We start from the raw sequence: 12,378 nt of genomic DNA, 5'->3' as shown, positions 1-12,378 counted from the left end.
TGATCCTAATATTTCGTACCAAATCGTCAGCCCCCGAACAATACGAATTATCGGGATTCTACTGTATGCGTATATTAAATCAGACTATCCAATTTAATATGATACATATGATGTTTTGGTTTTGATGTATTTTAAGATTTTTAATAATAAAAGGATTTACATGAAACTTCTTGATGTGATCATGATCTATGCAAAATTTTGTATTGGGAACTCAAGGAGTGACGCTACTGTAGCGTCAAAGTGATTACATTTCCGATTTTTTTTCAATGAAGCATTTAAATGAATCCCTGAAAATCTAAAGTCCTTAATTGTACCTGTTATAAAACATCTAAACAGTTTTTTTTTCAAGTAATATACCAAAGGGGGCTTCACAGCTTTTCTCCGTCGAAGTTTACTTCCACATTTTTACTCTAATATTTACATTTTTAAACTTACGCACACCCTCATCTAAGTAATCCCATTACGTCACATGCTGCGGTGGTTGTCGAAAGTAGGGCGGTTAGTTTTTGCTAGAAGCAGAAATACAAACTGCTTGGGGTCAAAATGAAGCCACGACTCCAGTTACGTCTATTTTTTTTTTGAATTTATAAATATTATTCTTGTTTTTTTCATTAATGCAGCTCACAAACTTGCGGTGTCGTTGTTCCACCAGTAGTTGGAGAGCGGACGCATGCCTAGGCATAGTACCATTGCATGCGTCCGTCAGCCATTGGGTGATTTGGGTGAATTTTTCTCCAGCCGGGTTTGAGCTTTTTCTGAGATATAGCGGATTTGAGGGCCGCGAAAACAGTCTCCTTCAAAAGCATTCGCCGCCGAGCCGAACAAACTACCCGGTATTTTGCGGAAACTCTTTTTTGAGCTCGATTCGTCCTTGATTTCCATTTAGGGAATCTGCATGATCACTGTCATTATAGTCCTTACTGACATTCCAAGCGACTCTACTGACTAAAGCGGCACTTACGTATGTTAGGACCACTACAGGCCTGAGGCCCTTTCCTCTGAACGTGTAGAAGGACCCAACGTTCGCGAGTACCACCCCCAGCTTCGCAAATGCTTCAAAGAGAACAGGTCCCCTTACATTCGTTGTTCGGTTTCTCCATTCAAGAGCCCACGCATTGAAACTGCCTGCTATTATGGGCGGTCACGTCCTCTTGCATCCAAAACCAGAGCGCTCACCATCTGCTCATACTCGAAGGAAGGCTTGTTCTCCATAACCCCACAGCGCTGCTTGACCTGTTTGGTATTTGACCCAAATGCCATAAAGTAGTTTCGATAAGCTCACTAATTATGGCCACATTTTTTAAAAACTAACTAGCGACTGATGGCTTTCGCAAAACTATTCCTTTTTTCGCCGATCTCCTTAAGCGTATAGCAGTAATTTTTTCCTTGGAAAAAAATCGCTCGAAAATTGGCCATCGAATCTCCAAATTTTAGTTTCTGTGTAAAATTTACCATGTACACTCGCAAATCTTATTTTGACTCAATTAAATAAAAACAGGTCGACCTGCCCAATGCAAAAAAAGATGCCTTCTTGCAATTAGTCGACAAAAAGACCAGTAACAAGACCGCTGTCATTGTGGGCGATCCTAATGGGCATATGGGTGAAAACGTAGACGGTAACAGGTATAACATCTGAGGCAAACGGATTTGGAGCACGCAATGAAGGTGACGAGTGTACAGTCAATTTTGCGGACGCTGACGACCTTGTACTTGTCAACACATGGTTTAATAAATGACTGCCTCATCTTCCTAGATTTTATAGTGGGAGCAGTAAAACGGAAATCGACTCTATCCTCATCAGACCACCGGGAAGCAAGGAGGCAGGGCCAACCGGGAAGCAAGGAAAGCGATCGCTCTTACCCGAGCGGTCTATTACAAACATCTTTATGATAAATTGGGTACTTGGGACGGCGAGAGAGATCTATATTGACTTGTTAACGCACACAGAATATCGAACACTTCTGTTGAGTTAATGACAAAAACGGCACTTTGCTTGCCAATCGACGAGCCGTGACTAGAGAAACTGGTGTGCTGCGAAAAGGAAAGTTCGAAGTGTGGCAGGTATATCACCACCGCTCAATGTCTCCATCGGTGTTCATCAATGATGTGTTCTTGTTACGGACACTGTCACATGGAACATCCAACGTCCAGCGCCCTACAATGCTTTATGCAGATTATGTTTCCCTATCCTGTCACATAGCAAAACTGATCTTGAGCAACTTGTCTGAGACTGTATCTAAATATAACAAGAGTTTGTGGGGACCGATCCCAGGGAAACAGGTAGGTGTCAGTGACAGTAACGTGCCCAACTAATCTCGAACCAATGCTATCACCGAATAGTGAACTGCATCATTGAATTGATCCACGCATCAGCGCACTGAATAAGATAGCATTCCACAACCAACTTTCTTTGGTCAAAGCGAGCCGAAAGCGCTTTTGGAGTAGACAAAAATAGAAGCAGAAAAGCAATTGAATAAAAACTTAAGGTTTATCGTTTTTGAATGAACCAAAAATTGAAAAAAAGCTTAATCCATCTTTGCAACTACTTTCGGAAAATCAACTCTTTAAAATTTTTTCTCTCAGGACAGTTGTGAAGTGCAGTTAAGTCCTTGGGATTTTAACGTAAGTACCTGTCGTGGAGACTTAATCCTTCGGTCTTCTTAAGATACGGATTGATTTTGGGACCACAATCAGAGCCCCGCTGTGACAAGCAACAACGATACCAGTCTATACCAAGTGCATGGCTTAGCATTCATACTGGTGGATGCAAGACCTACCTAAATCTCTACCTACTCTAAGTTTGGAAATATATGAAGTGATTTTGACTTTATGCTATTTGCGAAAAGAAAAACGTGCATAGAAGGTTGCTCACATAAGGTAAACACAAAACTTTTATACTTGAAGCGCCCAGCTTCCGATATTCCGAATTAATTATTTCTAATAGGAAATAGATTAATGTTTTTAATCTTATAAGACAAAAATGTCAAACATGTTATTACTTTATCTAACATTTACCCTTTGTCCGATATAATTCGCACTGCACTACGAACACTATATAAACAATTGACGCCTACTACAACACGTGGCGCTGCCATCGCAAGTTTGTAAATGCCGTTATTCTTAGTTAAGCTGGACGAGTTCGTTTTTAAGGTTTTGTTTGCAAAACAATCGGTTCAATGTCTGTCTGTCACACGCACTTTTTTCAGAAACGGCTAACCGATTGACACGAAATTTGGTGGCAACGTGGACACTGTGAACCCCCAGCCATTCAGTGAGTGATATCCTTCTACGTTGAGATTAAGAGGGGTCACCATATATGCAAAAGGGGAGTATAACATTTTTTCTCACCGAATATAGTCATGTTGGGTATCAAATGAAAGGTCTCGATTAGCACTACTTGATAATCAACGAAAGTTAGGTTAGCTTACAAAAGACGTACTGACAAAGGGCTTAATCAAAATTAGGGTAGTAAATTGCAAAAGGCTTCTACAAGATTACGCAGGAAACAAGCATCAAACGATTCTCTTTTTTTTTGACGAAAAAGTTTTCACCGTAGAAGAGTCATTTAACAAGTGACAGAGTTTATGCACGATAGCCAAAGAAGCTTTACAACTAGTATCAAGAATTCAAGGCGCAATGATTTATCAGGATGTTAGGTAATGGCGTCATAAGCGCTCGTTTCTGTGAAAAAGGGGTGAAACCATCACCAGCAATAGACCTAACAGGTATTTTATAAGCCATTGTTGAACCACTCAGTCAAGCCTTTTCAAAAATTAGTATTGGAGGTGTCAACAAGGGTTTGCGCATAAGGCTCGTTCAATTCAAACCCGAAACCCCGGTTTAGTTACTGCGGACAATTGGCCTTCTGCTAGTCCAAATCTTAATACATTACACTTCAAATTGTGGTCTGTTTAAAAGGGCATAGTATACACAAAACGACATCCGAATATCAACTCGCTTAAGAAAACATTAAACCGAACATTGGAAAATTTTTCTTTACACATAGTGTGGACTGCGGTAGATGACTGGCCCAAATGTCCCAAAGCTTGGATCTAGAGGCATACATCGAGCAATGTTCTTCATTTGCTTATTCCTCAGTATATTGACAATAAATATTATTATTATAATCTTTGTAGTTTGTAACAACATTTATGGGAGTACTAAGTATATGGGCTTTATTATGTCAATTGTTTCACTTTAATTCAATATTGACCTCACTAAAATAGCATCTCTGACTGGTTATAAGTTTGTTAATAACACGTTCATGGGTACGATTCCCATCAGACTTCCCAATATCGTGTCTTATACTATGTTCTATGATCTTCTAATGTAATCTTAGGATGAATCCTGGGAGAGATTTTCCAGCAAATTTCAAAAATATGCATTTCTTCTGTTCACTCCTTTGAGCAGTATAGGGTACGCAGTCTCTGGTTTCAATAAGACTTTGGCTTGGTGGTTATCACCACAGTTAATGGTGTGCAACTGATAAACTTCCAGCAGCGAACAACACGAATACGAACACAAATGTCCAAGACGAGCGGGATTCGCACTCGAGGTAATGAGATCGGAAGGCTGACTCACAACCATCTGGACACCACACCCGTCGTTGAAATATAATATTATGCAATTACTCCTATCAACTTTATTCAAACAGACATCAAAATAGGATGTATGTAAAACCTAGATTTTATATTAAAATCGCCCAGCACGCTTGTGAACGGAACAAAGGCTGAAGAAAAAGAAGAAAGCACGATTGTTCATCTGCGTTGTTTCTAAAAATGAGCCCTGCCTTACTTCAGCAGTGGGGTTACCCTACTTCACAACTAATATCGTATTTAACGGGTAAAATACCGACTGAGACGTTCCATTTGGTGGCCTACATGACAATTTTCGGAACAACAAAATTGTATGCCCCCTCTTTGCTTGCCATTCACTGTATACATACGATTTCATATTGCCCACCAATTTCGCCTCAATAGCTGTGTTTTCGAGAAAAGTGCGTGTGACAGCCAGACAAAAAACTGATTCTAATAAGGTTTTGTTTTCACCCAGATTCCGTCTATCTATACCTATTATCTTTGCAGTCAGTCTGATTTTATGATATAAGGTTGCATTCAATTTTAAAGTTTAACAGGAATTTGGTTTGAACTACATACAGATTGTATGAGTGCGAAGGTCATTTTCATCTTTCCCCGTCACTTCTTCGCATAGATTTCATACATGCACCTGGCTTATATGAGTTAAGGAAGTATCTATGTTATGACTCTTTTAGCTATAGTAAAACCACAGTAGATCTACTATAGGCAGTACCCTTACAAAAATGACCCCACTTGCAAATGTGCTTGCAGAAGCTTATCTGTACACATCAGAGACGCTAAACAAGGAAAATGCATAATCTTCGTCAAATCGTATTGGTAAGAGAGAGATCGGTGAGCTTTTGCTATTCTGGTACTACGGCGTGCTCACGCATATAGCAAAAAGTTATACATAAGCAAAAACTTGCCAATCTCACCAATACATTGGCAAGTCCGGGCGCGATGTCAAACACAGCTGATCGGGTTTTCGGTACATCTCGCTCATGCTCAAGGGCAAAACAATTTGAAATCGTGTGTACTCGCACTGATTTCCCCCTTTGAGGGGCAAGGGGGGGTGACTTAGCTATCTAGTATCTAACTGTGAGTAAAACCATTAAGTTGTTGTCAACACTGTTGAAATAAAGAGCACATAAACACGGACTATAGTTCACTTCGTGCAGGTGAAGAGGAATGTATGTATGTATATCATATGTGAACTCTCCTCAAGTTGGACACTTAAAATTGAATCGACATTTCCGCCAGCCGCTTAACCCAGCATAATCATAAAACGTTGGCTTTTGCTGAAATTACTCTATTTTTACGATATATGCGGTTGCATAAAATTCACAATCTAAAATTCACTGGAAAGATTAGAAAGTCGCAAGTATTCCATAACTTATGGAAAATAAAAGAGCCTCTGACTTGACAAAAAACTTATTCGTCAATAAAGTAATATTCTGTCAATGGCTCTTCAAAAGATTTTGAAGCGAAAACTTGAATTCAATTAGAGAACTAGTTGATTTTTGTTTTCATAAATAATTGTGGAAACGGACATGTCGTTTTACCGCTGGAAAATTAACTTGCTATAAAAGTAAAGCGTTTTTTATTAGATATTAAAAGCTTAGGAAAGCCATAATTAAGGCAGAGTAAACGAATTTCATGTATTAGAGTAGAGCAAAAGCTTATCATCTTTACATTGTGTACCCATTGCACTATAATCAAATCGCATTCCTTGGTCAGGCCGACCAAGCAAATATATACAATGTCGTTACAAACATGATGATCGGATTGAGTAACAAGCCTCGGAGAAATGCTAGGGCGTCCACCTCAGTCGACGCGGCAGGACGGGCTCGGGTCCTGTCGAGAAATGGGCGAGGGTTCTTGACGCATGGACGGCATCAGGACGTGAACAAGTTAGTCCGAACAAAACAAATACGTGTCTGTACGCTAAATGTCGGTCCGCTAACTGTAAAGACCGAGGAACTCGCAAGAGCCCTTCGGAAAAGGCGGATTGATATCTGCCCTCTGCAAGAAACCCGATGTTCTGGTTCCAAAAGCTGCGATATTGAACGCGAACGTGGTAAAAATGGCTACAAACTTCTCTATTTTGGTAGCCCACGCACTCAATATGGTATTGGCATTGGCGTCTCAGAGGGTTTCCGTGATGCCATTAAAGAAGTCGAACGATTTAATGTTCGGCTGATGAAGCTTACCATTATATCAGCTGATCGCACTATTCACTTCTTCACTACGCACCACAGACAGGTCGACCTGATGCCGAGAAAAATGGCTTCTGACAACTTATCGATGAAAAGATTTGTCACGTGCCTGCTGACGACTATATGATCATTGCCGGCGATCTTAATGGTCATGTGGGTGAAAAGACAGACCGTAACAGGTGCCATGGGGGAAAGGGGTTCGGAGCGGGCAATGAGGGTGACGAGCATATAATCGATTTTGCGAACATCCATGACCTTGTATTTATGAATACATGATTCATCAAACGATTGTCTCATCTTCCTACATTTGACAGTGGGAACAGTGAAACGCAAATCGACTATATTCTCAGAAGACGCCAACATTTTACCACTGTCACTGATTGTGAAGCCGTTCCCTATGATACCATTGCACCTCAACATCGGCCATTGATTGCCGTCTTGTGAATTAAGCCACCGATAAAGCAGCGTAAGGAACCCGCTGGCCCGCGGCGCATTAAATGGTGGTGATTTCGTGAGAAGAAATGATTTCACTCACACATCAAATGAAAGACACGATCCACAATGCGGCCTCTCCAACCCTCGGGGTCACCAAGCCGGATAAGCGATACATCAACCGAGATACTTGGCTTTGGAATGACGATGTTGAAATGAAGGTCCGTGAAATGAAAACCTCTACAACAAATTTCTCGACGATCGGCCAATTGACCGGCCAATTGGCAAATTTATAAGAATGCCAACCGGGATGCAAAGAAAGCGGTTGCTTTCACCCGAGCGGAACATTACAAAAATCATCATGATAAACTGGACACTCGGGATGTCGAAAGAGATCTGTACCGACTTGCTAAAAGCCAAGCCGAACGTACACAGGATATAAAACACTTCTGTTGCGTTAATGACAAGAACGGTACTTTGCATAACAACCGTCGAGCCGCAACAGATTGATGGCGAGAATACTTCGAGCAGATTTCAACCGAAGAATTTGCTCATCCTCGACTTCCACAGTCATTGCCGACATTTGAAGCAATTCTACCTGTCAACGCAACTGGTGGTCAGAGGTGGCGGTGAGGAAGACGGGGCGGCAACCCTGTCGGCTGAACCAAAACCAAGTGGCCGTGATGCAGTAGGCGAATGCTCTAAAGGCCTAATCAGGGCGATCAGACCCGAGTCTGCACAGAGACTCATCTGAAGTGGTCACGAAACCTCACCAGGGGTATACTGCTACCATAGGAACCGGGATAGCCCCTGGACTCTCATACTTCGGGTGAACTTCCGTTGTATGTGAGTACAGCTCGGTCGTTTGCGATTGGCCTCCTAGTGGGAGCTTCGTGGGGATTGTTGGTTATGCTCAAGCGAGAAGAGACCTTCGGGCCTCGGCGTGGTGTTGAATTTCAACACGGGTGCCGTGCGCCTTAGTTCGGCAGAGATTTAGGTAGGTCTTGCATCCACCAATATGAATGCTAAGCCATCCACTTGGTATAGGCTGGTACCGTCGTTGCTTGTCACAAAGGGGCTCTGATTGTGGTCATAAAATCAATCCGTGCCTTAAGAAGACCATAGGATTAAGTCTTCCAGATATGTGCTCACGTTAAACCCGCAAAGACTCACTGTCAGCGCAACTGAAGTCGAGGTTCAGAAAAACGAATAAAATTGGGGAAAGCCACAGAACCTGACAAGATCGCATCTGAGCTCTAAAAAGCGAAGAGCTGAGACCCAACACTGTGGCTCAGTGAATTCTTTAATCGGGTTAAAGGAAGGAAGAACACCAGCTGACTGGCAAGAAAGTACCACTGTTCCAATATGGAAAAAGAAAGGTAGTCCAACAGAATGTTCAAATTACTGTCCGATCCGGTTACCTTCCCATACCATGAAGATTTTTCAAAGCATTCACGACAACGGTATTCGCGAAATCGTTGGAATAACCGTGAATCAAGTCGGATTTGTCGAAAACTGGCGCAATACACGCTGCGCTTTTACTCATGGAGAAACACCGTGACAAGCATCACCCTCTTTACATTGCATTTCTGAATCTAGAGAAAGCGTTTGACCGTGTGTCACACGAACTCACCCTCTAAACTTGCCTCGCAAACGGAGAGTGCATAGCCGTTCGCTTATGTTTTCAAAGCCGATAACAGCAGGTTTCATTTTTTGGCTGACTAGGAAACCTCCTAAAATATATGGTGTAGCGGCTCTTCTCCAAGAAACCGGTCCCTGTTCAACGCATCTCCTGTAACGCTGTTACATCAGCCCTATATTGGGACAAGGTATCGGCTAGGTGCTCATCAGCTTCATCTCTGTACAGGGAGCGCACGTTCCATGAGCAAATGCGCAAATCGTTATTCCGTTGTCGTTGCCGGGTTCGTCGTTTTGTAACCCGTCCAGTCCGAGGCTCCTGTTGTGGCTTCGTAACAAGTTGTTTTCCGTGTAGGGTTATCAGCCCTACCCAACCACCAACCTGGAGGACCAGTCGGCACGAATTGTCCCGCTTTTAGGCGCGGGAGACTCGCCTTCATCCTTCTCCGTCTGCAGCTTTTCGTTACGAAAGAGCTCCCAGGATTCACCACGTGGAGGTAGAGATAGGGTTTGGTAGCAGAGCTGTTGTTGTTGGTTTAGCAGGCATTTCCCAGCTTTTATGCTCGATCATGGGTACCAATCCATGTTTCGCCCTGGGACCTATACCTTGACCACCGAACGAACTTTGCCGACCTGAAATCTTCATTGTACATTGATACTGCGTGCGTTCCACGTCTTTCCTCGCATTCAGCACGCATTATAATTATGTTTAAGCCTTCATAAGCCTAGTACGCAATCAAGACATCACCAGTGTGAATGGAATGCTCTGAATTACGACATCGAGAAGAAAACTATGAAACTTTTAGTGGAAATAAGGCAATGCACACAATTTTCATGGATCTCACTTGTGTTATGAATTTTTGTTAGAAGGTCAGACAGTAAACAAGGATTATTATTTGTGCGTTATGGGACTCTTTGGTTCTGACTGGTCGACTACCAAAGAGAAGCAACGGTGCCTCGCTGTAATGGAGAACACGGTGTTGCACTGTACTAGTGTCATAACATGTCATGATGACATCCGTAATCGACGTGGGGTTACAACGAGAGATTGGACGGCGCATCGAAGTCGATGGAAACGACCAAAAATCGGTCGAAAAAACGATCGGTTAAGATGCTAGATGGTGATTTAAAAGGCTCTCAACTCCATTCAGATTAGGTCTATGCAGTACTGTTCGCGTATTTCATAAGATAAATCTAACTCAGGAAAAGTTTACCTCAGAATTTCATCCCATCTATAGAATACTCATTCCGAACCCAGGGGAGACTAAATCACACAAGGTAACTGCCTCTTTCATAATTCAGAACCTTACATTTATGACTGCTTGAGTAATTCAACAAGGATATACTCCCGGATTTTCTTCACTTCAAGCGGAAAGGATTATCATTCGTCATTATAATGTCGCACTAACAACCGCAACTAAAGGGGAAGAAGAAATGTAGAAACCTGCTGTGCTGTTGTATTCCGAATTTTTAGCTTCAAAGTATACCATAGTTACATAAGACATAACTAACCAGAAAATATTTGTCCGCCAGTGCATGTTGTGATAACATAACTCCTCTATTTTCTGAATATATTTACATATTACAAATCTTTTTCTACAAAATAATCTTTTATATTTTATGTTTCTCTTTGCAGAAGTGTCGGTTAATTATATACAAGGATTGCCGCACGTAACAGTACCGCTGCCAAGTCGGAATGAAAAATGTCGTTTTGCCTTGAAACCAGTTTCACATAACGTGGGAGATTTTCTTCATATGCTTCGACTGGAAGATCGCGGAATTGATAGGGCCGTAATACTTAATAAGGAAGGAGTACGAATAGCGTCAACATGTTCAATAGAAAGCTTAATGAATGAACCTTTTTGGTAAGTTCACCACAAAATACACTTTTTCGATATATTTTATTTGATAATTTTTTTTTGTTTAAGCCACACAAGCATACAATATGTATAAAAGCAAAATTGGTTTTTTTCTCTGATCATACGATCCAACAACGTAAGACTCCGCTCCCTTTGTTCGAATTAGACTCTATTTTTATGGTTCTTTACGCATTCGTCATTTCTTAATACTTTGATAACTATTTATAAAAGGTTCCCCCTCTCTCTTTAAAGATTTTGTGGAAAACAAAATCTTAAGGGGGTCATCCCGTGTGTCGGATCCGAGGAATCAATTTTTTTAGCATCAATTGTATCTAGATATAGTGTAGAAAATATGGAAAAAATGATTTTTTGATATTCGGAGTCGTTCGGAAATAAACAGGTAAAATGTCGCATGACAGCTTTATGTCGATCATCGTAATAAAGTGTAAATTTATCGATCCATCCATCTTTAAGAAACCTAAAGTTTGTGGACTAGGTATAGCAAATTAATGGTCAGTTAAGATTTTATGATCGAAAATCGCATTCCAGGATAATTCCGATTCATTCAGTAGCTGTTCTTTTATTCATTAAAGGAGCCTTGAAATACACCAAAATTCACAAAAAAAAAAGTTTAACTAAGCACCAAAAATTTAGCTTTCAATATTTTCTTTAAGATGATCACAGCGCCCTCTAGCAGTGGCAGCAGAAAAATACCTTTTTTTCCAATAATGAACTATTCTATGGGGCTGGGAAAATTACTACGCATGCTCAAGGTAACGATAAATATATGGTGAAAAATTCGTATTCGCACCTTTATCCAGTTCTTCCCAAAAAAAATCGAAAAACACCCTTTGCGCGGGATGACCCCCTAAACAGAACCGCTTTACTGCCTTTTTAATCGTCTGCCTGTTCGTTTGTTTGCTTGTCTGTTTGCCTGTCACATGCACTTTGCTCCGAACTTTTAGGGGACGGAAATGTAATTGATGGCGACTTTTTATAAGACCTGGGCATATCCATCCTGATATCTAGCCAACTAAAGCTAATAATGGTATGTTATCATATTTTGCAAATATAAGTTTACTTTACCTTTGAAATACAAAAAAATGCAAGGAATAATATGCATCACGGTATTTGAACATTTGGTGGAAATCCTGTCATTATAAAAGGTGCCTATTTCGCGTTAATTTACTGCAACTCAACATATCTTAAGTCAAATGTTCAGATTCCTTTTAATTGTTATTAACTTCAATTCAACAGACACAACAAAATAGAAAATCTAAATGTACCAAACTCGGCGTGGACAAAATATTGGGATGAATAATAAGTTTTCTCACTTTAAATATAAAATAAATATATATTATTAGTATTCAGTCGAAACTTCTTTGATTGTAAGCAGTTTTTCGCCTAGAAGAAAAAAAGAAAGAAGCTACGATATCGAATCGGCAAATTTAGCACAAACTCCATTAGAGATGCTGCGTCATAATTCCTGCACATTTTCCTACAATTCTTTCTCATTTTTACACCTGTCAGTTCCCATGGACTTTTTCAAACTTTTATTGAGTACAGCCAAGCTCTCACCACTTTTGCTGAATACTCTGTATCATCATGACTAATCTGCCTCTATTCTTTACAGTCTCAGTGGTGTCCTTACCTTCG

General features: G+C 40.8%; 1 protein-coding gene across 5 annotated transcripts in view; it reads left to right on the top strand.

Annotated features, from left to right (window-relative positions):
- LOC119649858 (calcium uniporter protein, mitochondrial) overlaps positions 1-12,378 on the top strand; it is a 629,226-nt gene that overhangs the window by 575,193 nt on the left and 41,655 nt on the right. For all 5 annotated transcript variants that reach the window (XM_038052222.1, XM_038052223.1, XM_038052221.1 and 2 more), the window contains one exon: positions 10,500-10,728. In XM_038052222.1, the coding sequence (XP_037908150.1) occupies positions 10,500-10,728 (229 nt within the window). The remainder of the gene's footprint in view (positions 1-10,499; positions 10,729-12,378) is intronic.

The sequence above is a fragment of the Hermetia illucens genome, chromosome 2, assembly GCF_905115235.1.
Source record: "Hermetia illucens chromosome 2, iHerIll2.2.curated.20191125, whole genome shotgun sequence".
Classification (NCBI taxonomy): Eukaryota; Metazoa; Arthropoda; class Insecta; order Diptera; family Stratiomyidae; genus Hermetia; species Hermetia illucens.
The sequence above is the reverse complement of the archived record's forward strand: the minus strand, read 5'-3'. Positions and strand labels throughout refer to the sequence as shown.